The 25,304-nt window shown below is 62.6% G+C and overlaps 1 protein-coding gene across 2 annotated transcripts; it reads right to left on the reverse strand.

Annotated features, from left to right (window-relative positions):
• Positions 1-2,439: 2,439 nt before the first annotated feature.
• Aspg (asparaginase) lies at positions 2,440-25,304 on the reverse strand. Of its 2 annotated transcripts, none has more exons than XM_026405553.2 (16): positions 25,207-25,304; positions 18,871-18,979; positions 18,063-18,174; positions 16,539-16,664; positions 14,815-14,898; positions 13,812-13,938; positions 10,928-11,037; positions 9,801-9,983; positions 9,518-9,631; positions 8,870-8,992; positions 7,399-7,494; positions 6,963-7,126; positions 5,007-5,093; positions 3,477-3,576; positions 3,104-3,184; positions 2,440-2,629 (listed from the first exon to the last, which is right to left on the reverse strand). In XM_026405553.2, exons 1-16 carry the CDS (start codon positions 25,286-25,288, stop codon positions 2,609-2,611), a joined length of 1,719 nt encoding a protein of 572 aa, XP_026261338.2. In that variant the 5' UTR covers positions 25,289-25,304; the 3' UTR covers positions 2,440-2,608. The 2 variants fall into 2 exon arrangements, with proteins under 2 accessions (XP_026261338.2, XP_077656131.1); XM_077800005.1 differs by lacking the exon at positions 25,207-25,304 and adding an exon at positions 23,808-23,852.

Below are 25,304 nucleotides of genomic sequence, written 5' to 3' on the forward strand. Positions count from 1 at the left end.
GGCCCTGTGATTCCCTTGTAGCAGGAAATACCACGGAATGGCCAGAGGAGAACTGGGCAGCACACCAGAGAAATCTGGCTCTTCATGGGTCCTGGGGTGGGGTAGTCGTCCTGGGGGGGGCCTTAACTGTGGAGTCCAATCCTAGGTAGAAGATACTGGGAAAACAGACTGTGGGTTCTGTGAAAGGGAGATGTTCCCCAGAGATAACTCTGGGACCCAGAGGTTCTGGACGGGCTGTGGGAGCAGAAGCCTCCCCAGAGGAGATTACCAGGTGTGAGTAACGCGGCCCTCAGGGGCCTGGCCCTGGGCTCAGCCACCTCCCACGCGGCAGCAGAGCCTTGCCCACATCTGACCTGATCTCACACCTGTCCAGAGAGGAGCTGGGGCTAGGACAGGCCGATTCAGCCCAGCTCTGCCAGGTGCCCGGGCAGGGGCCCTGGGTGCAGGACTGCAGAGCTCTGTGACTCGGTCTCTTCATCTGTAAAAAGTAAAGTGACTCAGTGCCCTTCTCAGGGGCCCAGAAGGGAAGAGGAGCCAACACACAGCAGAATGTGAGCACTCCAAAGTGGCCGTCTGCCTGGCTCTTCCCAGTGCTCCCTGAGGGTGTGGGGCCCAGCAACGTGCTCCTGGAGCCCAAGCATGGCCCGCCCTTCTAAGGAACACACCCGTAGGGCCAGGCTGGCCTCTCCCCAGGGACCCCCAGGAGGTTTCTAGACAACGACCTACCACTTCCCACAGCTCTCCAGACCTAGCCCCATCCCGGGGCTGCGGGTCAAGCTGTGTCCCCACAGTGTGCAAGGGCCCAAGAATGCAGTTTGGCCTCCTCCGGGCCTTGTGGGGAGTCCTGCTTCCCTGCCCGGCTGCCGAAGCCCCCTTACCCTGTTGCCCTGAGAGTCTCTGTGGAACCCTGTCTGACCCACTTGGGGAGATGCCAGCTCAGCAGGGCTGTCCATGGACACCAGGGTTAGTGGGCGTTTCCCCACCAGCGGTTGCTCATCCCTGGCCCCAGTGGGCGTTCCACTCTGGCAGGTTGGCACCTGCTCTGGGAGGGTCCTGCCATGTGGGGTAACGTGAGCCACCTGTGGCTTTCACAATCTGGGGCTCTGCAGGCCAGGCCGAGAGAAGTGCTGAGTGTGTGTGGCCTAGAGCGATGGGCCTCCTGGTCCCCCAGGAGCAAAGCAGGGGCGCTCAGAAGCCACAGCTTGGACCCAGGTGCAAGAAGGCTGCCATGTGGGCATCAGGGTGGCTCAGCCATGTGACCCCAGGCTGGGCTCGCCCCCCCCTCGCTCCACAAGGCATTTGTCTGACTGTCCCTCCACGAACCCCACCCCCCACAGGTCCCAGCCCACCAGTGGCCACAGGGCTCCCGGCTCTAAAGCTCAGGGGCATCCCTGTGCCCCGACGTCTTCGTAGGACAGGGGCACACCACAAGGGGCCAGAAGGCTTGGCTTCCTCTCTGGAAGTGGTCCTGCTCCCAGCACGGCTGGTCTGTCACCTGGACCCAGGCCTAGCTCAAGCCAGGCTCCCAGGCTGCTGCCTGCTGGGAGAGGCAGGGGGGGCCTGGGTGAGGGATGGGGTGCAGGTGCCCATGGCAGGGCGGCCCCCTGCCCAGAGAGTGTGGCTTTCCGAGGCTGGTGGGCAGCCACATGTCCCATCGGGGACCTGGTTGAGGGTGAAATCAGGTGTTTGGACCCCAGGAAGTTCTTGGTCCAAATGTTACATTGTCCAGCAGGGACAGAGCCTGCCCCGGGCCCAGCGCCCCAGCGTGAGTGAATCACATACAGCCCCTGACCTTCCTTGCTGGGCATGAGAAGCTGCCCCTGGCCTGGGTACCTCTCTGCCTCATGCCCACGCGGATTCCCACCTGTCTTTCCATCTGCCTGGCCCTGGGCTAGGGGATATGGGGCAAAGGTGTGACCCTGAGAGCTGGCCCTTGACACCTAGGTGGGCCTGGCAGGGCTGCTCCGCCCACACCTTGGGCTCCTCAGCCTGGTTGAAGGCCCTGGTGGCACTGCGGCTGGCAGCCACCTGGCTCCTCACCCAGACACTGGGCCTGGCCTTGCACAACCAGTCACATGAGCCCGGCAGGCCCGGGGGCTTCTAGCCCACACCCTGTTGAGCCCTGATGGGTGGGGGTGCGGGATGAGGGGGGACTGAACAGACTCAGGTGGGGCAGAGGCATGTGGAGTGGGGATAGGCCGGCACAGGTGCAGGGAGGCTGGGAAGATGGAGGCCCGGCCTCCCCTGTGCCACCTGGCAGGGTCAGCAGCCTTTCGGTGATTGGCTGTGCACCCCCTGCCTCCAGGGTGCAGACATCACACTCTGCCCCGGAGCCTAGGCCCAACCACACACAGCTCCACAGCTGCAGCCAAGACAGACCCATTGAGCTGGGCTTTGGGGACCTGAGGAAGCAACTGCCCCCACAGCACTTTATTGCCATTCTGCCCAACAGAGGCCTTTAGGCTTTGTCATGGAAAGAGATGGGGAAACAGAGGTGGCAGGAAAGGCTTCATCCCAGTCAGAGTGGGCAGGTGTGTGCCTGAAGTCTGTCCAGAAGGTCACAGTAGGCAGGAATGGCTTAGGGTTTATGCAGCAAGATAGCTTCAGGTTAGACCCCAGGCAGAACTTCCTGAAAATAGGAGGTCTCCTGAGAACATGTGGAGGCACAGGTAGTGTATAAGCCTTGTCTGTGGGGCCCAGCCTTCCCTGGGGGGTAGCAGGACCCTAGCCAGCCTGGAAACTCTCTAGGAGTGCCCCTTGATGGAGTGGGGATGGGGTGTCAGCTGGGACCTTGGCCTGAGAGACAGGGGGTAGCACCCAGTCCCGTGAGTCTCTAGGCCAGGATGGGCAGCAGGGTGTGTGGCTGGTGGTCTGGAACTGAGGCCTTCAGAGCTCCTGCAGGCTGGGTGGACAGAATGCCCAGCAGGGGTGGGCCTGGGTGGGCTCCTCCTTCCCCAGGCCACTCTCCGTGGCGGGAGGAGACTGCGGACCCCGACCTTGGCCGCCTCAGCCCCTGGACCCTGTCTGCAGCCTGCTCTGAGAAGCACTCCAGAGCCACAGGTGGAGGGAGCTGAGTGAGGGGACACCAGGGGGGGCGACTTACCGGACCCCGGGCCTGGGCACCAACCCCACCCTCCAGGCTCTGCAGGAGGGCGGTCACCTCTGGGTTGCCAGCTGCTTCCACCTGAGGGGGAGCATGGGGAGGGGCTGCCTCAGGACCCCACAAAACCTGAGAGCCCGCCAAGCAGGACGCCCTGGCCTCCCAGGACCCCAGTGTCCTCCCTGCTCATTCCCCAGCTCTGGGCCTGAGAGAGGCCTGGGGTGGGAGGGGTTGGCCCCACGGGCCCTTCACAGAGGACGCATGACCAACGGAGCCGGCATTCCTGCTCCTGGGAGCAGCAGAGGTGGGACAGTCAGGGTGGCCTTCCTGGAGGTGGCACCTCCAGAGAGGCCACCACGGGAGGCGGGGCACTCACCATGTGCAGGGCACTGCGCCCATCGTAGCCAGGCTGCCCCAGGTCAGCCCCTGCCTGACACCACACCCGCAGGCCTTCGCCGTCTGCCCGGGAGGCGAGCCTGGGGGCGGAGGGGAAGCGTCAGGGCGGCTGGGCACCCCGCCATCAGCCCACCCCTCCCGGGGCCCTGGGCACCTTAATAAAGCCAGCCCCAAACAGCTGACCCAGCAGCGCCCGGCCCTGGGGCAGAGTCGTGGGGGCCGGCTCGGCCTGGAGTCTGGTTTCGCCCAGTGGGTGTGACTGACTCAGGCCAAGGGCTCCCAGGGCACACGCACCGCGCACACGTGGGCACGCACACGCCCCGCCCGCGAGCGCCCTGCCAGTTCCACATTTCACAACAGCCCTGGTGGCTCGGTGGCTGGAGGAGGGAGACGCAGGAGGAGCCTGGGGGTGGTCCTAGGCCCCACCAGCTGCATGGGGGTCCTGGCAGGAAGGGGTGGGGCCCACGTGCCCTGGAGAAAGCTGGGGACACCTTGTACCTCACCAGTGTCCCCCACCCTGCAGGCCAGTGTGGGGCCAGCCCAGTCCATCTGCCCAGGTGAGCAGGTGGGTGGGCGGAGGCCCTCCTGAGGACCCGGGGACTCCACTCCTGACCAGGGAGCAGCAGCAGCAGGCCCCACAGTGGCACTGGGCAGTTTGGGTTTGAATCTCGCTGGACGGTCCCACTGGCCCTTCTTGGAGCTGTGCCCATGCCTCCCGCACAGGCCTCCCAGGAGAGGCGTCTGCTCCCTTGAGTGGGCCCCTGGCAGGCCAGGCTGGGCCCCCAGCCCCTCCAGCCACGCAGCTCCCCTGGACTCTCTGCCTCAGCTCCCCATCTGTCCCTGGAGCCAGTGTGGCCTGCCCAAGCCACCCAAAGCCAAGGCTGGCTCCAGTCCTCCCAGGGCCCAACCCCCAGCCCCTGTCCCCTGAGAAGGGCAGGCAGTGGGGGGGGGGCGATCAGGGAACAGCACTGAAAACTTCAGGGGGCCCAAGGCTGGGGCTAGTGGGTCTGGCCACCCAGCTCCACATTGAGCACTGGGGACACTGGAGTCCAGAGAGACCTTGCTGGGGCCAAGATATGAGGGATGGAGGGCCCAGAGCCCCGGGATCCTCACCCGGCCTCCTGTCAGCCTGAAGTCCACAGTATCACCCACCCTCTGGGCCTGGGGCTCCCGATGCGCAGGGACTCAGACCCTGCACCCCACCCCTCCCACCCTGTGCTCTGACCAGGACATCTCCTGCTTGTCTTCCCGTTCCTGCCGCACCCCTCCTGATCCCCGTGGGCACATGCACATTCACTGGACTGTCCTCCCAGCTGGGAGTGACCCCATGATGTGCTCCAGTTCAGACACCTCTGCCCATCAGCCAGGCTGGTGCCCACAGGCCGGGGCACAGGTTCGCCCTCCTCAGCCCCCACACCTGGGCCCACCAGTCCCTCCCAGCAGGCCTGGTTTCCCCTCTCGGAGCCCTGCGCCTACTCCCCAAAACCTCATGAGCTCCAGCCGCTCTCACCTGCACAGCTCCGTCCCTGCGTCCTCCAGCTCCTGGGGAGACAGGCAGGCCCCAGCGGCCCGCAGCAACCCAGTGACGCCCCGGTGCCTGCCATGAGAGTGAGTGTGCTAGCTGTGGCCCTGGCCAGGCCCGTGCACCCCAGCCCGCTCCTCGACACCAGCAGCACCTCCAGGCCTGTGTGCAGGGGCCAGGGCGAGCCCCTGGGACCTTGGGCCTTGGCCAGCAAGGAAGGCTGCCCTGACCATTGGCCTTGGCTCGTGTGATGCCATCCTGAGGACCCACCTCCTCCGTCTCTCCTGGACACCTTCCCAGGACATCTGGGGTCTACAGGGCATGGTCAGCAGCCACCAAGTCAGAGGTCCAGACAGCCCTGGCTGAGCAGCACCTCTGTGCAGACCATGAGCCCCCATGAGACTCCACTGTCCTGTGGGGTCTGCCCTGGAGGTTGGGCTCCCACCCTGAGCCAGCCAGCCCACTGCACCCTGAATGTCTCACACGTCGATGGTGACCTGACTGCCCTGGCCAGGCCTGGGGCTGGTTCTGGGGAAACTGAGTCACTTGTGCCCCACATCTGCCCTTGGATGCAGGTCCTGCAGACCAGAGGGAATGGGACGGTGGCTGGAGCCCCGAAGCCAACTCCTCCAGTGGCAGCTCAGGGAGCTAAGCTGTGGGCCGGGAAAGGTTCCCACAGGCCACAGGAGGGGCCCAGCAAGGCCCAAGGCTGCAGCAAAGCACAAGGGGTGCCAGTTGCGAACTGTGCCCCTGGGGGTACACTCTAAATCACACAGCCACCCCAGTCTTAGGGAACCTTGGAGGAGTGTGGGGCCGTGCAGGACTGGGCGGAGGTCTTGGGGGAGCAGCAGGGAGTGTTGTGACAGCCAGGCGGGACCCAGTGAGCTCATCTCATCGCCACGCCACCCACCCACGCCCGAGGTCCATCTAGCCCAGATCACCGGAGCGTGGTGCAGAGGTCACTGTCCACCTCCAAGGCCTGTTCTGGGAAAAGAGTTGGACCCCATCGGCCCTTCACAGGGGTGACATGCCCCACTAGGGGCTCTTGGCAGGGCAGGGCCCAGGTCTGGCCACCACAGTCTGGTGACCCTGGCCTCAGACACCTGCCTCCTCCTGAGGCAGGTGAACCCGCCCCCAGCTCCCCTGGGCTGCAGGCCACAGGCCTCCTGGGAGAAACCCCCGGGGAGGCAGGTCTGCAGGGTGCAGGTGGGCACAGACAAGCTGTCAGGCAGGTCTGTCCAACCGTGTGAGTAAGCCAAGTCGCCTTTGCTGGGAGCCACGGCGGGCGGGGTCCTGCCAGCCCGCAGCCTCACGTGGGCTCTCAGGACACATCAGCCCTGCACCAGTGGTGCTCCACGCTGTGGGCACAGACACCAGCGTGGCCACATGGTATGGCCGGAGGACCCCTGCCCTCGGGCGTTATCTCCCCTCCCTCCCCTCCATTTGTGGCTGGGTCTTGAGACCACCACATGCCCACTCCTGGCAACTCTCAGGGTCAGGCCTGGACTACTGGGACCAAGGGCAAAACTGAGAGGTGGGCACAAGGTAGGCAGAACCTGGCAGAGCTTGTCCCCACACTCTGGGGGCTTTCCATTCCTGCAGGGAAGATCGGGGTCGTCTCCTGCACCTGCAGGCTGAACCTCCCAGGCACCAGGCTGGGGCAGCCCCACATCGCTCTCCTCTTGCCCTGGCCACCTGGAGAGCACCTGTGAGTCCCCTTGTGCAGCCAGTGGCGTCCCCTTTTCTAGGCAGCGTCAGCCTTCCTGGGTGTGCTGGCTCAGCTGGGAGCTTGCCTCTGCCACGAAGCCCTCCGGGATGGTCCTGCCAAGCCTGGCTTCCCTCTGGCCCTGGTCACACCCCACACTGCCCTTGCTCACACCAAAGAAGTGTCCTCATCCGGCGCCATTCCCCCGTGCCCACTGCAGTGCCCAGAACCCCAGGTACCTGCCCCTCACAGCCAGCAGCAGAGGGCTGGGGCCGTCCTGGTTCCGGGCGTTCACATCTACTCCTCTCTGCAGCAGCATGGCAACCACACCGGCATGGCCCCTCTGGGCTGCCACACGCAGCAGGGTCTGACCAATAGGGTCTTCCAGGCTCAGGCCACTGCCCTGGGTGACACAAGGACACATGACCCCCAAGAGAGGGCCAGGGAGCAGGCAGAGCACAGGAGGGGAAGGGCAGCTCTGGGCACCAGCACGGGTGGTCAGCAAGGCCACTGTGCCCGCCCCTGCGCCACCACCAGGCCTCACTGCTGGCCGCCAGGCGGGCAGGCAGGGTTCAGTGAGTCAGGTGAGGCCAAGCAAAGTCACTCTGCCGCAGGGGTCAGCCCCTGCCCACAGGCCCAGGTGGCAGCTGCTGGTCCAGGGCAGAAGCAGCTCACCAGTTCCTCAAGTGCTTGCAGGGCCTCTAGGTCCCCAGAGTGAGCTGCAGCAAGGGCCAGGCTGGGCATCAGAGCATCCCGCAGAGCTTCAGCCTCCTGGGAGAGGACGGAATCACCAGAGCCTCATGCCTTATTCTGGGGTCTGTACACAGGTGGAGCTGGTGTCCCCAGTGCTGTGTGAGCCTGCCTCCCCCATGCAGTGTGCAGTAGGTCCCACCCCACAGGGGAAAGAGCTGGAATGGCCACACTGAAGGCCCTGGGCTCCCATCTCACTATTAGACACAGAGGCCACCTTGCCCCCACTTCCTGGGAATAAAGTCAGGAGGAAGCCACCACCAGCCTCCTTTCTTGCCCCATGTGTGATTGGGGCCTGCCACCCACCCTCCAAGGTGTGTGTCCTCGCCTGCCCCCACTGCTGTCAGGGACAGAATAATAAGTCATCTCAAGAAAGAGCAGAAGTATGCGGGCCCCTCCCGGAAAAGGACCCTGTTCCCACATTGCACATTCCTGGAAGGGCCCCGTCCTCCAAGGGCTCCCAGCTGCATCCAGTCTGTGGGACACAGAAGACCCAGCCCCAGAGGTGCCGCCTCATCCAATGCCCACGGCCCGGCCTGATCACAAAGCACTTAAGGCCCCCGCACAGCCACCCTAATAACAGGCCGCACAGCCCAGGCCTTTTCATCTGACCATGGCTCGCCCACAGCAAAGCCACGGGAGGTTGGGAGGTCGGCTGCACCTGCATGGGTGGGGTCCAAGCCACTGTGCCTGGCCCTAAGCTGCACCCACTGCTGGCAGGCCAGCAGACCCCAGCCCCAAAGTCAGGCTGGCAGGGTGAGGGAGGTCCAGCTTGAGCCCCCAGGAAGGTGGCAGCAGCGAACACCAGCAGGCTCACCAGGGCAGCTCTGCCCAGGGAAAGGAGCCCCTCAGGCCGAGGCAGCCCAGGGAAGCAGTGCTCTGCTCTGCCGGGCTCCCACACCAGGCCTGGTGCTGGGCCCAGAGGCCAGGTGGGCAGGTGGACGTGTTGGGGCAGGGTCCCTAGCTGACCTCCCCTTCCTGGGTCTAACACCCAGGCTAAAAAGGGGGAGGGGAGCTGGAGGTTGGAACGCGTCTCCAGGTAGAGGTGAGAGACCCCAGCAGGCACCTACCCTCTGCCCCCAGGACAAGCAGCCCTTCACTCCACTCAGGTGCTCCCAGCTCCCAGGTAGCCCCAGCCCTGAGACCCAGTGCTGATGTTCCCTGGCCATGTGTCTGCATGTCTGCGAGCTGGGAGGTCCCTTCCTGAATTCTGCTCCACGGACCCCTATAAATCCTGCCCACTATGAGCCCACAGATCCCTGGGCCTTGAACCCTGGCCTGAGCCAGCTCCTGGGCTGGAGAGCAGCTGTAATGGCTGGTGTCTGGCAGGTCCTGGGTAGGGGGTATCCCAGGGTGTCTCAAGCCCCCTGCTGCTGCCACCTGCACCAGGCAGTACCTGGCTGATGCTCAGACGGAGGAGCCAGGACACCGCGCGGCTCAGGGTGCTGCCCTGAAGTGAGGACCAGCACTCATCCACTGCAGGCAGCGTCATCTCTCCCCGAAGGTCCTGGGCTAGCAGCTGCAAGAGGATCCAGGCCAGGGGCTCAACCAGGGTAGGACCAAGGCGCTCAGACCAGCCTCACAGGGCCTGAGGGGAGCCGCCCGAAACTCCACCACCCTGCTCCACCAGGGGCTTGAGCATGATTCTAGGGTCCCCACACAAGCCAGTCCCACAGCCCAGGGCCTTCTAAGGATCAATAAGGGCTAAAGCCCAAGGACCGGGGGTCGTCTGTGTGCAAGCCCCACTTGGAAAGGACAGGCGTGGGAGAGGATGTCCGAGGACAGTTGGGATGGCTTCATCCTGAGCTGGCATCCAAGACCCCCAGAGTAGTTGGAGGAAGGGATGCCTGGGCCGGGGCTGGACCGGCTGTGCTGAGCTCCAGAGCTGGCCCTTCCCTTCCACAGGGATCCCCACATCCCTGCCCTACCAAACCATGCACATGTCCACCCAGTCAGACCCTGTTCTTCTGGAGTCCCCTGGCCCGCCCTCAGGAGCCGTGTGTGTCCTCAAACCTGTGCCCCACAGCCCAAAGGACACACACACCTTCTTCCTGACATCCAGGCTCAGCCCTGGTTGGCCCAGCACATAGGACAGCTTGGCCAGGGCAGCCTCAGACGTCATGTCGAAGCCGGAGATGACGCCGGCTCCTGCTAAGGCCTGCAAAGAAGGGGCACAGGGGCCAGAAGGGGCGGCTCACCTCGGCCCCTGCCCTACGGCTTCCGTGCTCCTTCCCATAACCTCCCCAACATGGGGGTGGTCAGGGCCCAGCCTGCGGTACCCCCAGGCTCACCCCTCCTCCTCTAACCCTCATTTTCCCAACCCCTACCGTGCCAGAGGCATAGTCTGAGGTCACAGTGCCCTGAAGACAGTGGGTACAGTTGACAATGACCAGGCCACGCTCAGCTGCCGCCTGCAGCTCTTGTAGCAGGTCCGGCTTGGTGGGCCCATTTCCTGAACCGAAGGTCTCCATGACCACACCCTTCAGAGGGGGCTGCAGAAAGGCCCGAACCTGGGGGCAGCAGGGCAGGGGTGCATGGTGAGGGTCTTTGCTTTCTGCTCCAGCAGGGGGGACCCACAAGGCTTGCCCCAGGCCCTGCACCATGCCCAGGGTGGTACTGCTCTGAGCAGGCCTGTGTGGTAGCCCTGGGGAAATCTGGGAGGGCTGTCCCTGCCATGTCTCCCAAAGGGAAAACACGTCCACAGTATGTGGGGCCGAAAGGGCAGGACTGGACACTGTGGGAACGTGCTGGGAGGTGGCAGACCTCCACCAGGAGGCCCGGGCGGCGCTTGGGAGCTGGTCCTGGAGGACAGCAAGCTGCGCTAATACACACTCAAGGCTCCCTGGGACCCGCCCACATCCCACTGGCTGGAATGCTCCACTCAGGCCACAGAGCACAGGGCAGGGCCCCCATCAGCAGCTTAGAAAACAGGACAGGGAGGCACTGTGGCCACCATAAGGACAGCCGGTAGCTGAGAAGCCAGCAGCAGAAGCAGACAAAAGACCACCAAAAAGAAGTGACAGGAAGGAGCAGGGAGTTCTGGGGCTACCCCAGTCAGCCTCAGAGGGGCTCTGTGTCCCTGGGCGTCCTCCAGTATCCACAGGCAAGACCACTAATAAGGTGAGCAGGTCCCCAAGCCTCAGCTGAGACAGCAGGGAGGATCCACAGCGTGGTGCCCTTGTGTGTCAGACTCCAGCCCAGGAAGGCCGCCTCCAAGCTGATGGCCAGAGGACGTCCCCAGGGTTAGCTCGTTGCTCATGCGTGGGCCTGAGAAGGGCCAGGGCAACAGGAAGCAGGGCAAAGCAAGGGGGCCACACTGCAGTGCCTCCGTTCCAAGTGGGGTCTGCACCAACCAGCACGGGCACTGGGGAGCCGGGGGGCAGAGAGCACCCTGGGCATCAGGTGAGGCCCCTGGGGGTGTGGGAGCCAGGGGTCACTGGGGCCGCACCCCTACCAGGGAGGCAGGAATGCCGGGGAAGAGGCGCAGCAGGCCCACGTCTCGCTCCATGCGGCTGCACACCACCAGCCGGTCCTTGCTGGCCTTCCGCACCAGCTCCCTGTTGACTGTGAAGACAGAGGGCTGAGGGGGCAGGCAGGGTGACCTCTCTAGTGTCCTCTGAGCCTAGGCCCCCCTGCCCCACCTCCCCTCCAGGCCCACCCTCCAGTCCTGGGCTGATGATGGCAACAGTGGTAACCCAGGTGACACAGGTGACCGGGCTGGAGAGGAAACATGGCAGGGAGCCCTAGCTGAGCCTCACAGGCAGCAGAGGTATCTAGGGGGGCGACGGCGCCCGGGCAGGACCAACATGGCACACAGCTGGGGCAGTGTCCTCTGGGCAGCAGCTGCCCTTGGTACCCACCTGCTGTGCTCACTGCCTACCCCACCAACCAGTGAATGACCCCTCATCCTCGGGGAAGGAGCCTCTGTCTCTTTGCCCCCAAATCCTGGAGGAGTGGTGTGTGCCTGTCACTCCCACCCCTCGCCCAGGGAGGGCGACGTGGAACCCCAGGCCTGCGGAAAGTGGGGGGCAGGAACTCAGGGTCAGCACGCCTTGAATCCCCCCAGGGTCAGCCTGTACACAAGTCTGAAGGCCACCTCTCTGCCAGGCCCCCAGCAATGACTGCCAGCAGAGGTCTGGAGCCCGTGGCTCATGTGGCCTCCAGCCAGCAGAGTGGGACACGGGGGACTCCCCTATGCTAAAGGGTGCCAGGACCCCAAGCTCAGCCCCCCACCTCCCTGTACCTCACTGGGGTGGGAGCCCCTGTGCCTCCTGCCATTTTTTCCAGTGTTATTCACATATGATCATGAACAGAACATTCTGGACTTGCACATGGAGGTGGGGCGAGGGGAGGGCGGTGAGTTTTCCACCCCCCCCCCCCCCCCGTGGCAGAGGCCATGGGCCCCTCCATGCCCACCATGGTAGGAGACATTCTTCGCCTTAGGATTGTGTGTCTGCTGAGCAGGCAGAACAGGTGGGGAGGGGGCTGCTGCCTCCCAGAGCGTAAGTGAAGAGTCCAGGGAGTCCTGGCCTGGGGTACAGAGCAGGGTAGGCCCTGGCCCTGCCCCTCCCCCTCCCCAGGGGCCCAGCAGCCACACCCTGGGCACTTGCTGAAGTTTCCCAACGCTGGGTGTCAGAACCGGCCCAGCAGCCTGACATCAGCCAGGGCAGGCAGTGCCGTTTCCCACCCCTGGCACATACGGGAGCAGTGGAAGATGGGCAGGGGCCTGGGGCTGGGGCAGGAGGTGGCCTCGGCTCTGTGCTGGGGTTGCTGCGGTTGGTCTGGGACTGAGACCCCTGAGTCCCATGTGGGGCAGAGGCCCTGAATCCAGAGTGAAGGCCCCTCTGCCCACGGAGAAGCTCCAGTCCTGGGCCCTGGAGATATGACTCCACCGGGTGGAGAGTGACCTGCAGGGCAGCACCCACACCTTCACCCGCTCCTCCTTCTCAGCTGCAGGGGTGGTGCCACCACCCAGCTCCTGTGCTGTCACCTCCAGGCAGCCTTCTGGACTGCTCCGACCCTGGGGAGCATGGACCCCTGCCCAGGCCCGGGAGTCCTGGGTGAGCAGGAAGCATGTTAGACACCGACAAACTTCCGGCCCTGTGCTCTCTGGAAGGTGCCGGGATGGCAGCAGGGGAGTGGGTGGGGTCAGAGCTCCCAAATGGTCAACAGGACCCAGGGCTGAGGCCCCAGAACTCCTGCCATATCTCTGGGGAACACTGGGTGGTCAAGGTCCTGGCTGCCCCCAGCCCATCCCTCTCTCAGGGGGCAACTGCTCCTTCCTAAAGTGGGGTTTGGGGATCAGCACCTGCTATACCAGGAGGTCCCCCAGAACAGCTCTCTCCAGGGCCCAGAAACACCCTGTGCCCAACCCACAGGCTGGCAGTGGCCCAGGCAGAAGCACAGCGTGGGCAAGGGACACTGCCACCCTCCAAGAGGGCTGGGACACTAATAGTCACGTAGTCAAACAGGAACAGCTGCTTTGCTTCTAGAGAGGCAGCCCCGCCTGGGGAACCCAGCCCTGGGCAAGGTCCCAAGACCCCAGTGTTCCCCAAAGGAAGGCCAGCTCTGCTGGACAGGTCCAGAAGAGATCTCTCTAGGACAGACCCCTGAGGCAGGACCCCATAGACAGTAGGGTGGGGACACAGGCCCCAGGGCCTGGGCCCACACCTGCCCTAGAGGGGCAAGAGCCAGAGAGAGGCAGGAGAAGGTGGCCCCACGTCCAGGAAAGTGGAGACCCCTTAGGAGACTAGACCTCTCAGGCGGAAAGACGGTGGTCCTGAAGTGACTTCCCCTTGGGCCATTACAGTGACCCTGAGTCTCCAGTATGGCCTGACCAGAGTGCCAGCCTGACACCCAGGGCAAGGAGAGGCTGGTGGGGCCTCCCCTGGGGAAGCCCAGGACCAACTTAGAACATCTGTTGGGCCCATAAGGACAGCCCGTGGGCCCAGAGGACAGAGGACTCCCCAAAACTCCTGGGGACCAGACATACCACAGGGGCCCAAGTCTTGAGGAGGGCTGAGCTGTGTGGCAGAGCCATAGACAGCCACCAGAGAAAACTCCTGAGTTTGTGGCCACATGGGCAGGGAGATCCCCAACCTCTCGAGCCCCCAGCTCCTAACATGTGGTGGTCTGTTGAGGCCTCCCACCTCCTTGGCACGTGGCCCCATGGCCCACCCTCTCCAAGCAGCCCTCTGGCTTTGCCGTAGCTCAGGGCAAAACCAAGCACTGTGCCCTCTGCCAGTTCAGGGAGCCCTCGCCAAAGCCCAGCATAGCCTCCCCACAGCAGCCCACACAACCCCCGTCCAGGGAGCGCTGCGGCCAGAGGCCCTGCTCACTTGTGATGTCCACACCCACCGTAGCTAGTGGGGGCAGGTTCGGGGAGCAGAAGGCTGCAAACCTCCGATTGTCCACCTTCGTTGCCCGATTGCCCCGAAACAGTTGATTCTGGAAGAACAGGCATACCTGCAGGACAGAGAGGCAGCAGCTCGGAGCTGGGGGGACTGTCTCCTCCCAGCGCTCCACATCACACTGCCATCCGCAGGGATGCTCAGACCTGGGTGCCAGCAGAGACCTGCCCAGGAGCAACCTCTGCAGATGGCTGCTCCCCTCAGGCCTCTTCCTGCCCCACCAACTACCCATGGGAAACAGCAAGGCTGCAGGGCCGGGCAGCATGCGCAGAAGGTGAGCAGGGGCTCCAGCTGGCTTCTCCCCCAGGAATGCAGCCCACAGGGGCACGGGGCACAGGGACTCCAGAGACCCCTTCCAGGGCGCACAGGGAGCTGCCCCGCCTCTGAGCTGTCCCCAAGGAGGGGCTGGACCAGAGTGGGCAGAAAGATGGGCCTGGAGATGCTAAACTGTGGAAAGGCCCTACCTCTAACCCCACCTGCCCGGGGAACGGCTCAACAAAGGCAGCTCCTCATCCTGGCCCCAGAGGGACAGGGAAGCCTGCAGTCCTAACACTGTGGGACGGGAGAGGTGGCCACCTGGGAAAGGGACGGACTCCCGAGCTACGCGGGGAGCCCTCTGTGTTCGTGGGAACCCACACACACATCTGCAGCACAAGAATGAATGCTTGTGACAAAGACTGGAAGCACACATGCCAGGATGATGACACTAATGTCTCCGAATAGTGACTCTGGGTGATGGTCTCCTCCAAGGCTCATGACTGTGTTTCTTGGAACATGAGGTAAACCTTTAGAAACCCACCCGGCCCCTGGCCTGCAGGTGCCGTGAGAGCCGCACCACAAGCCCCTCTCTGTGCTCCTCAGAGCTCCGGGGCTGCATCACCCACTGTCCCACCTTTGACCTAGGCAACACCACACCAGGCCAGGCAGGTACCTCTGGGATGATGTACTGGCCAGCCATGAGCAGGGCCCCCAGTAGGTTCTCCCGGCCATCGTTCCACAGTGCATGGATGGGCACCTGGGGAGAGCCACGGGTTGGGGCTGAGTCTCAGGAAGCACAGGGGCCACCTGGTCCCCCTCCCCAGTCAAAGTCCTCCAGCCTAGGGGAAGGAGAAGAGTGGGCAGGTGTGGGCTGGGGGCAGGGACCTCTGGAGAGGAGCAGCCCATTCCATGTCCACCAGCAGTGGTTCCTGCTACAGTGCCAGCCCAAGCCTAGGCCTTGCTCCACATAGATCAGATGCCCAGCGGGTAGGGGACACTACAGCTCCTGAGGACACTACAGCTCCTTGCTACAATAGGAGCCATGGGTGGGAAGGAGCCAAGGGTGGTGCCCTGGCACCGTCCAGCTCATCCTTGAGCTGCCAGAGTCTACTGTGGACAGTTCCTGGGGGACTCTGAGCAGTGCCCAGCTCCTCACCACTCCTGACCAGTAGGTGGGCAGGACTATTTTGGGGTGTGCAGAGGCCAAGGTCTGCTGGGGTGTGGTCATCTGGGAGTGGTCAGCACAGGGCCTTTGGAGGGAGAGACCACTGGCCCAGGGGAGGTATGGCTGTGGGTGAGCCCTACCCAGAACCTCAGTTTGCCCTCCAGTACTCCAGGGACATAGATGCCTCACGACAGGCTGGTGTGAGCCTGAAGAACATGCTGGGTGCTCCTGGGGCGGCAGTGCTCTCCAACCCTCCACACCCCCAGAGCTGCATGGCACTCACCCCCCTGGTCTAGGGAGCAGCTAGGCAGTTGGCCCAAGTCCCATCTGCCTAACAGGGATCCAAGCTAGGGACATGGTTGTGGAAAGGAGCCAGACAAGAGCAGAAGATGCCCAGCAGCCAGCAGGTGTGCTCAGTGGTCTGGGGCCTTCCACACAGGGTGCCAGTACCCCAGGAAGCCTCCGCACAGCCAGGGAGACCAAGCTGGGGGATGGCGGAGTCACCTCAATGGCACCTGGCAGCCCTGGCAAGAGGGTCTCCCTAGAGCTTCATCAGGTTCTGCTGACAGAGACATAGGGACTGGCTCCTAGCCCAGGCCTCAGCCTCCCAACAGGGACGGATGCTGAGGGGCTTGGCTAGGATTGGCCCCAAGAGCCACTGGGGCTCCCTCTTATGAAGCCATCTAAAGACAACAGGGACCCCCAAGTCAGTGTCTAGCAGGCCCCAATGGAGGTGCAGACCTCCTCTGTTCCCTGACCTCAAATATAACCATTTTCCAGAACATTCCATCAGCCTTGGCTTTGGCGGGGGTGTGCTAGCTGAGGGTAACAGAGGAGGGGGCACCATATGTTGGGTCCATGGTAGCAAGAAGGAAGAGAAGAGCAAAGGCTGGGAGTGGCCTGTCCTTGGAGTGGCTACCATGCTGAGTGGACAGCAGACTTGAAGCCCATTAGCAAAAAGAGAAAAGGCTTCATTGAGGGCAGAGCTGTTGGGGGTGGGCTCTGGGTGCTCCTGAAGCCTCACAGCTGGACAAAATCACCAGCAGGCCATGGACCTCCAGCCACAGGGACTGCTGAGATGGGCCCCCGGAGACAGAGCAGAAATAAATGGACCATGAACGAGGCACATAGGAGCAATCCAGGGAGCTGAGCAAGAATTCTGGGTTCTAGCGGGGCCTTGCTCTGTGGCCTCAGGAGGCCTGGGCATAGCAGGACCTCAGGCCCTAGGTTACCTGGGCACCAGTGAGAATGATGGGCTTCTGCAGGTTCTCCAGCACGAAGGAGAGCACAGAGGCAGCAAAGGCCATGGTGTCAGTGCCGTGGATGACCACGAAGCCATGGTACTGGTCATAGTGTCTCTGTGGGGGGAGCAAGCTCAGGGCAGGTCCAGGCCTTCCCCTGTCAGCCCTGCTCCTGGGAACAGGTGCTCAGGTCAGGGCGGCAGCCTGTCCCCTTCAACCTGGGAAAGAAAGGAAAGGGCCCAGAGGCAGGAAGGACTCAGGGAGATACCAGATGACCACCCCCTGCAGGCCCAGAGGGCCTTTCTGGAAGGCCAGCCCTGGCCTGGGCCCTGGCTTGTGGCTTGCCTCAGAGCATGGAAGAATGTGGGTCCTAGGGAGCGCTGGACTTTCCCTGGACTCCAGTTAGCATCTCCCCAGGCAGGGCAACCTCAGAACTGGGCTCCCTAATCCTGAGTGCTGGCTGAGGGCCCCCTGCCTCCAGGGCCACAGTGGACCTTGCTGCTTAGAGAGAGTCAGCATGAGCACAAACAACCAACACAAGGCCCACCCGTCCCTGGGAGCCAGCAGGTGGTTGCGAGGAGCGGACCAGTTAGGCAGGCAGGAGGCTGGTGGGCAAACGTCCAGGGAGGGCCTTCTAGGCTTAGCAAAGGCCAGAAGCCCTCCCAAGCACACTGGCCACTCAGCAGGAGCAAACTGGCCACGAGGGGATGCCCTGCAGAGGGCAACTGCCCAGGGTGCGGCTGCCAGGAGCACAGCTCTGGCCACACAGGGCCCTCCTGACCCACTAAACAGGAAACCAGGCCAGCCTAGGGATTGCAGAGCAGCTGGGAGTGGGGCGGGCGCCCTCTGCTGGCCAGGCCAGGCTACAGGACTAGGAGGCCTTCCTGAGGCTGTGGGGTGCAGAACCTCGAAGGACCACAGGGCACCATCTGGACCTCAGCCCAAATCAGACCTGTCCCCAAGGGTGCTGCAGCCACAAACAAGGAACACGGTCTGGACCTCCACAACCTAGACCAGACGTACCCATTGGCAGCCCCTTTCCTGGAATGGGACAGACCCAGGGCCACATACTATACTGAGCAGCTCGCAATTGGTGGGGGTCAGGGTCCTATTGTGCTTCAGATAGAAGGAAACAAGCGTGTGACCCAAGTGACCCCACACAGGGGACCATGGGCTTCTTACGGGAGGCAGGTGAGAATAGGGACTGGTGGGATGGCAAGACCCCAACCCAGGGAGCCCAGGACGTCTTTGTGCCAGGAACTGAGGCTGCGATGATGGGGAAGAACAGACCTGGGTTGTGACAGTGTGGGGTTGTTCTGGCCTCAACTCCCTCGCCAAGAACATGGACATGGCCTCCATTGCAGTGGAGTGTTCTGCGAGAACCTGTCCCACTCCGGGGACTGCCATTCCCGGGTACTGCCCGTCTCAGGCTGGGCCTGCCTACTCCACCATACAGCTCCTGTCCTTACCTGCAGGTGGGCTCTGCCCACCCCCAGCCCCGTTGGCACTCCCTACCTCTATGGTCTGGGCGATCTGAACCCACTCGGTGATTGTCATGTCACTGGAGTCGAAGAGGGGCTGGCACTCCAGCACGGTGTAGATGATCCTCTGGTCCGAGCCGGCAGGGCTGCAGGAAGCAGAACTCCAGCTCCCACTCCGCCCCTCTGGATCCTGACCTGCTCTGCTCTCCTCTGGCCTGGCACTGGCCCCTGCACCCAGCGACATCTGTCCGCGGGCTCTGCATATTGCTAAGGTCCCAGCGACCTGAGTACAGGGTGCAACCTTCCTTCCATCTGGAGTCCCCAGAGGAGGCAAGGATGTGGCCCAGGACAGGATGCCCCCAGCAGGATCACCTTCCCATACCAGCTCGGAGAGGCAGGCTGGGATCAGCCCACCAGCAGCCAGAGTCCCTGCTGGGAGAGTCGCGCTGAGGGAGACCAGCCACCACAGGGAACTCCCAGCTCAGCCTTCCAGCCACAGAGGGCTCCAGGCAGTCAGACTGGAGCCAGGAATAGAAGGACTGCCACGCCCGGGAGGGAGAAGTCACTGGGCCAGCCATGAGACAGGGGTGCCCCCATGCTCAGTAACCCAGTGGGCTGAGCAGGCACCAGGAGCAGGCTGGGGAAGGTGGCTCCGTGAGCCCAGGGCCCAGGCTCTCCTGGAAGGCAGCCCGGGCAATTGTGAAGCCCGCAAAGCAAGGCCAAAGACGCCTCGTGCAAATGGCAGGTCACTGCTGGGGAAACCAGAGCCTGCTCCCTGGCCCCCGACAGGCACGTCCAGGCTCAGGGCCGCCCTCCCTGTCCCCCGGAGGACCCATACTCACGGCAGCACCAGCGTGTCGTTGGGGAGACTGCAGACCTGCGCGTGCTCCTGGTCATGGAACATGGGCAGCGCCCTCAGGATGGTGGCCAGGCCTCCCCCTGGGACAAGCACTGCAGGTGGAGGCCAGGCAGAGTGGGGTCAGGGCTGGCGTTGCAAACAGCCCTCAGCCCACACCCTCCCCTCCTGAGTGCCAGGCCCTGGGCAGGATCAGAGGGCAGGACCAGGGTTGGCCCAGGAGGCCAGGAGGACCCCGACATAGCTGCCACTAGAAACCTTGGGAGCATGGCAGCTGGCAGCTGGAGCCAATGCTGATTCCTTCTTTGGAACCCAGCCCCAGGGCCTCTGCTGCCACTCTTCCCAGGTCCTATCTCTGCTCATACTCCACTGAAAATGTATCCACTGACCCCCACTGAGCTAAGCCCTCTCCCAAGGCAGCCATGTGTGCCCACCCAGGTCTACCCCACCTCCACGAATGCCCAGGATGCTTTGCTGGTGCTGCCTCAAAGCCCTGCCCCAGCCCCACTTCTCACCCAGCAGGTGCTCTGAGGCCCAGCCCAGAGTATCACCTCCAGGAAGCCCTCCTCAATGCCAGGTAGTGTGCCCTTCCCACAGGCTGCCCTGCTGGTCCTCACGCTCCCTCAGGGCATGCACTGTGTGACTCCTCAGGCTCCAGCTTCCAGCCTAGTCCCTGCCCCGTCCAGTGAATGGGAGAGCCTGGCACACAGGAGGTGCCCAACAGGTAGGCCCCACCAGCAGCCATCCCTGCCAGCAGCTTCTGCCTCTCAGAAATGTGCACCTAAGGTGGCAACACTGTGCAGAAACGGCATCCTGTCCTACAAGGTCACAGGTATGTTTTCTGAAAACAAAGGCTCCTGGCCAGTGCCCCGAGCTGCTAGCCCTGTGTCCTTGGGCAAGTGAGCTAGCCTCTCTGGGCACATTCACTCCTTATCACAGTCTGTGAGCCTCCCATGTACCTGGGCACTGGGACACGTTGGCAAGGACAACAGGGTCCTCCAGAGAAGCCTCCTTGACTGAGATGTGAGGTCAGGAGGAATCGTGTTCCTGGGCATCACCTGGTCCCTGCTCTTACCCTCAGGTGGCTGGACAATTCCCTGTTGCTAATCACACATTGCCACAAACAGGGTGCCTTAAACAGCCTCCATATTATCTCCCAGCTCTGGGGGTGAGAAGCCAGGCAAGCTCAGGCATCAGCAGGGCTGTGCTCCCTGTTGGAAGCTCTGGGGAAGACACTCGGGACCTGGTGGAACTCCATCCCATGTGAGGGACAGCAGAAGTGCTGCCTCCCTGGGGCTCATTCGCAGCGCACTCCCCGCTGTGGCCCTGCGTTCCGTCTCCAAAACCAGGCCTCTCTTTGGCCTCATCCCCCTGGCTGCCTCCTCCTTGGCCAAGGGAGGAATCCTCTGGCAAGGGCTGATGGGAACTGGCAGGCCCCCCAGACAGCCCCATTGCACCTCCCATCACAGAGTCAGGACCTTGATCACACCTGCTGTCCTTTTGCCATGGGAAGGTCCCCACTCACAGGTGGGGGGTGAGAATGTGATTCAGTCACATGGGACCTTGTGGGGGGACAAGGAGAAGGAGGAGCCCCCATCTCTAGCCCCTGGAATGGACAACAGGCCTGGGGTCAGTTGGCCCTGGCCTTCCTTCCATGTCCCACGCCCTGACCCTCCACTGCCTTCACAGAGTGCTCTTGGTCATTCATTCGCAGGAAGTGCTTCTGGCACCCACGGGGCACACAAGGAGAATGACTGGCACCCCAGCGTCCCCTTAAGCAGCTCACAATCCCACTGGTCTCACAGAGTGGAAGCCTTGCCAAGGTGTCAGGGTCAGGTGCCAGCCTCAGTGCCCCCTCCTCCGATCGCTGTGACACGGAGTGCCCAGCCTTTCACCCAGCTAGACCTGGCCCTCTCTCCCTCATATATAGCTCTGGCCACAGACACATGTCCCCTCCTCCCCCAGCAGCACCTCCCTCTTCCAGGCCCAGCGCTGCCAGCCTGTCACAAATGAGCAATGGACTCAACCAATCCACAGCGCCCCAGCTGGTGGCCAGGAGCCTGGCAGGCTTTGGAACTGGCGGCTGCTCCTCATCTGCCCCACCACAGCTTTCTCAGTCCATTCGCAGCTCCTGCCAAACCCCTGGCCCCAGCCCGGCCCCTCCCCGGCTCCCAGGCCCATCGGCCTGTGGGGTGTGTGGCGCCATCTTTCCCACTGGAGAGGAGCACTGGCATGGCTCCTCGCCCACTCGCTCTCCTGGCCTGGCCCGCAGCCCTGCAAGCCCCGGGCAAACCAGCCGAGGTGTGGCTGCTTGCGAAACGTCACGTGAACAAGCCTAGCAAACAGATGTGGAAACTGCGGCCCGTGAGTTCATCAGCCCTGCTGACGTCCGGAGACACCTCAGGTGTAACCAGGATGTGGCCTGCCGCCACATTCAGGGGACACTCTGGCCACCAGCACTGGGGCTCAGTGTCCCTGTCCATGTGTGGTGGGGTTGAAAATGAATCCTATGAATGTCCTAATCCCAGGGCCTATGGATGTCATCTTCTGTGACAAAGTCTGCAGGTTCCATTATATCAAGGATCTAGAGAGATGATCCTGGATATTTCAGGTGGGCCCTAAATGCCACTTCAGGCGTCCTCATAAGAGGGAGGCAGAGGGGGACCAGACCTACACGGAGCAGGCTGTGTGCTGGTGGGGAGATGGGAGACGCTGGCCTAGAACACAGGAGGGATGTGGCCCCCAGCAGAGGACCCCAGCCACCAGATGGTGGGGAGGCCGGAAGCTCCTCCCTGGAGCCTCAGGAAGAAGTACAACCCGGCTGGTGCCTCAGCCCGGCCTCTGAAACAACTCAGTCTCTCCCCTCCAGAGCAGAGGCAGTGGACTCAGGGGCTTTTAGCCACTTGGCTTGTGGTAACTCGTCACAGCACCCACAGGAACTAAGGCATCCCCTCTGACGTCTGGAGACACCCCAGGTGTGACCAGGATGTGGCCATCTCCTGTCATGGCACCATCCCGTGGTCCCATGGGGTGCACCATGATGACATCCACAGTGGGGAAGGTGAAGCAGAGGACACCTGGCATGGGTTGGTGGGAAATGCTCACAAACAGCAAGGCACCTCTGTCCACAGCAGGGCTCCTCCAGCAGGAGGGGGCACACACAGGCCCTGGTGTCCCCACTCAGAGGGCACGTGGGTATCACAGGACAAAGGGAAGACCTTACAGCCTTTCTCTCCAGGCAAATTCTGCAAATGCACCCTTATGCTCTGAGAGCCAGAACAGGCTGCCAGGAAGCACCGTGGAAAGGAGCCCGGAAGGCAGGCCTGGGGCTTACTGGGCCACGCTGGTCTCTGCATTCCAGGGAATCCCTTCTGACCTGTAAGTCGCTGATTTCCTTACCACTCTAAGTCAGTATCGCTCTCACCCCCAACTCGGACTTCATAAATCTCATTGCTCTTCTTGCTGAGGGTCTCCCAAGAGTGTCAGGCCTGGGCAGCCTGGGTCCTGCCCCTGCTGGCCCTTCCTGTATGGCAGGCACGCGACTGACCTCACCAGAATCTCTGGGCTCCTTCCCCACATGTTCAAGTGGGGATGGGGTTTGCTCCCAGGGCAGTGGGCCTGCTCAACCACCCAAATGTGAACTGGAACACACGCAGCCACCAATGGGAGGGAGGTCCAGGCCGTGGCTACAGATGTCATGCTGTGGTGACCATGAAGCCGTGGGCATTGCCCCAAGGCTCAGTTGCGGCCAAAGGTGGACACAGGGCAGGATGCCACTTATAGGGATGCAGCCTTGGACCACTGTTCCCTGGAGCTTGGCTGTCCCCCTGTGTCCACAAGGAGCCAGCTCCCAAGTGCAGCAGGTAAAAGGTGCCACAGCTGGACATGGGAGCCTCTGGGTTCCCCTGTGGCCTCTGATGCAGGTTGGGCCGAGGCTAGGGTTACTGGACTATAAAGCCTCTTGGCTAAACTATGAACAGAACTAGATACAGGGTGAGCGCTGTACCATCACCTCTGCCCTCCCCGAACTCTGGCAGGGCTGGGGAGCGTGCTCTGCCCTGCAGGACATTGTGTACACTAGGCACAGAAGCTGTTACAACAGCAACAACCCAAACAGCTTGGCTGTGGCCGTTCTCCCACTCCCACCCATGCCCTTCGTGAGGCCAGGGCCCAGGTCAGCAGGGCCGAGCAAGTTAATCATTGGTGCTTGTGGGGCCGCGACTCCAGGGCAGGCAGGAAGGCAGCTACCAGTTCAACCCCTTCCTCGCGGATCAGAAAAGGCTGGGGCTTGCCTGAGGCCTTCTGCCCAGAGCCCCTCCAACTGTCCCCACCTCCCTGGCCTTGTGAGTGCTACCTCATTCCTGGAAGTCTTTCTACCTCATAAACATTTTTAGGCAAAAAAGCCAAGGTGCCCAGACACATCTGTATGTCCCTGAGGCCCAGAGTCCAGGGCCTGCTGCAGTGCCCTCTAGGGGTCACCAGGGGCCAGACTTCACTCTCTTCCTCCTCCTCTGGGGCGAAACTCCCTAAAGCCTTTCTGAAGGAGAGTCACAGCAGCAGACCCTGGGGCTGCCAGAAAGGGGGGGGGGTCCTTTCTGGAAGTGGCTGGTGTGGGGACCAGAGCCCTTACCGCAGTCAGAACTTCCCTGCCACCTGCCTGCATCTTACCAGGGCTCCAGAACCTGGTTCAGGCAGGACGGGCCACTGCTCTGAGCTTGCCAGGTGGGGTGGGCCCCCCAGGAAGGGGTTTAGAGCATGGGTATGTATCTGCTGGTCCCCCTTTATCACCAGGCCTTGAGGATCCCAGGGCCCAGAGCTCCTGGGAATCTTAACAGACTTTTACCTGCCTGAAAATCGACACCTGCTATACCCCATCTTTCGGGCTTCAAAGTCTGGTTCACCTCCAGAAGTGTGGCTTCATACCTCCTGCAGAAATGTAGCCTGCTCCTGGGAACAAGCCCATGAGGCTGCCAGATGGGCACAGGGAAGAGGGTTCCTTCAGGACTGTGCCTCAGCTTGAACCACAGGATAACCATGTGTTGAGCTCCAGAGAACGGGAACTGGCATGTGTGAAGCCTGGAGAGGCAGCACCAAGGCAGTGGACAGTCCACAGGGCCAGCCCTGCTGCCTCCTCTCTGCTCTAGCCCCTCTCACTGCAGCTCCTGGCCTGGCTTGTTCACACCCTGGCCCAGGGACTACTCCTCCCGCATCCTTCATGCCCTCAGAGGGACCCTCTCCAGCAGCCCCAATACAACTCGACCTGCGGCCCACTGGCAGAACCCAACCCTCCTGGGTCAACCTCCCATATGTGTGTCATGACTTTTTTTTTTGTACCGGGGATTGAATTCAGGGGCACTTAACCACTGAGGCACAATTCCAGCTCTTTTTTATATTTTATTTAGAGACAGGGTCTCACTGAGTTGCTTAGGGTCTTGCTAAATTGCTGAAGCTGGCTTTGAACTCACAATCCTCCTGCCTCAGCCTCCTGAGCCACTGGGATTACAAGTGTGCATCACCACACCCAGCTGAGTGTGTCATGACTTTTAATGTCAGCCTTGCTCTTAGTGCGAGTAGTGATCCCTGTCACTCCTTGTCCCTCAGTGGCATCTGCCAACCTGTGAACCATGTCCCTGGTGCCTGAGTCCCTGGGAAATAGGCTCAACTCATGTCTGTGTCCTGGGGCCTGACACAGGAGGGGCCTTCAGGGATGTCCATGTATTCTGCAGGGACAGAAGACTGAGAAGCAGCCCTTGGAGCCACTGGGAGAGGGACAGTGGCTTCTGAGTACCCACTCCAGTGGAAAGGGGTAACCAGGAGAGCGCTGAGTGCCCAACAGGCAGTATCAAGGTCTCATAGAGAAAGGCACTGAGTGCCAGGTGTGTGGGCTGCACCTGAGCTGCAGGCATCAGAGTGGACCCTTTTCCAGGTAGGGGCCTGGAGCTGGCCCTGAGGGGCCGGTGATGAGGGAGGGCTGGAGCTGGGGAGGCAACAGAGGCTCCTTGGGGAGAGCGAAGCAGGGGGCAGGCCCAGGTGCTCTGAGGCTGCTGGGTGGTCCCAGCTCTGGGAGGGACACTCACAGGGGACACGCTGTGCCCCAGCTAGCGGTGGCAGCGAGGTCCTGCGGTATTTCCCTCTCTTTTCTCTCCAGGTGGCCGACCCTGGGCCTCCCGAGGCCTCTTGGAGCCGGAGCCCAGCCCCTACACACACATGCCGCACAGCTGAGCCCTCCACCCGCGACTTCTGCCAGGACCCTTGCGGGCGGGCAAGCAACCCGAGGCTCCCAGTCCAGGCTCAGGACTCAGGGTGCCCGGCCGCGACTCACCGCCTTGCTCGCTCCGCATGCCGATGGTGCCGCCGGTATAGACCGCCAGCACCCGCCGCTCGGGCCCCGCAGCGCGCGCCATGCTAGGACCGAGGGCA

This window comes from Urocitellus parryii, chromosome 6 (genome assembly GCF_045843805.1).
Source record: "Urocitellus parryii isolate mUroPar1 chromosome 6, mUroPar1.hap1, whole genome shotgun sequence".
In the NCBI taxonomy this organism is placed as follows: Eukaryota; Metazoa; Chordata; class Mammalia; order Rodentia; family Sciuridae; genus Urocitellus; species Urocitellus parryii.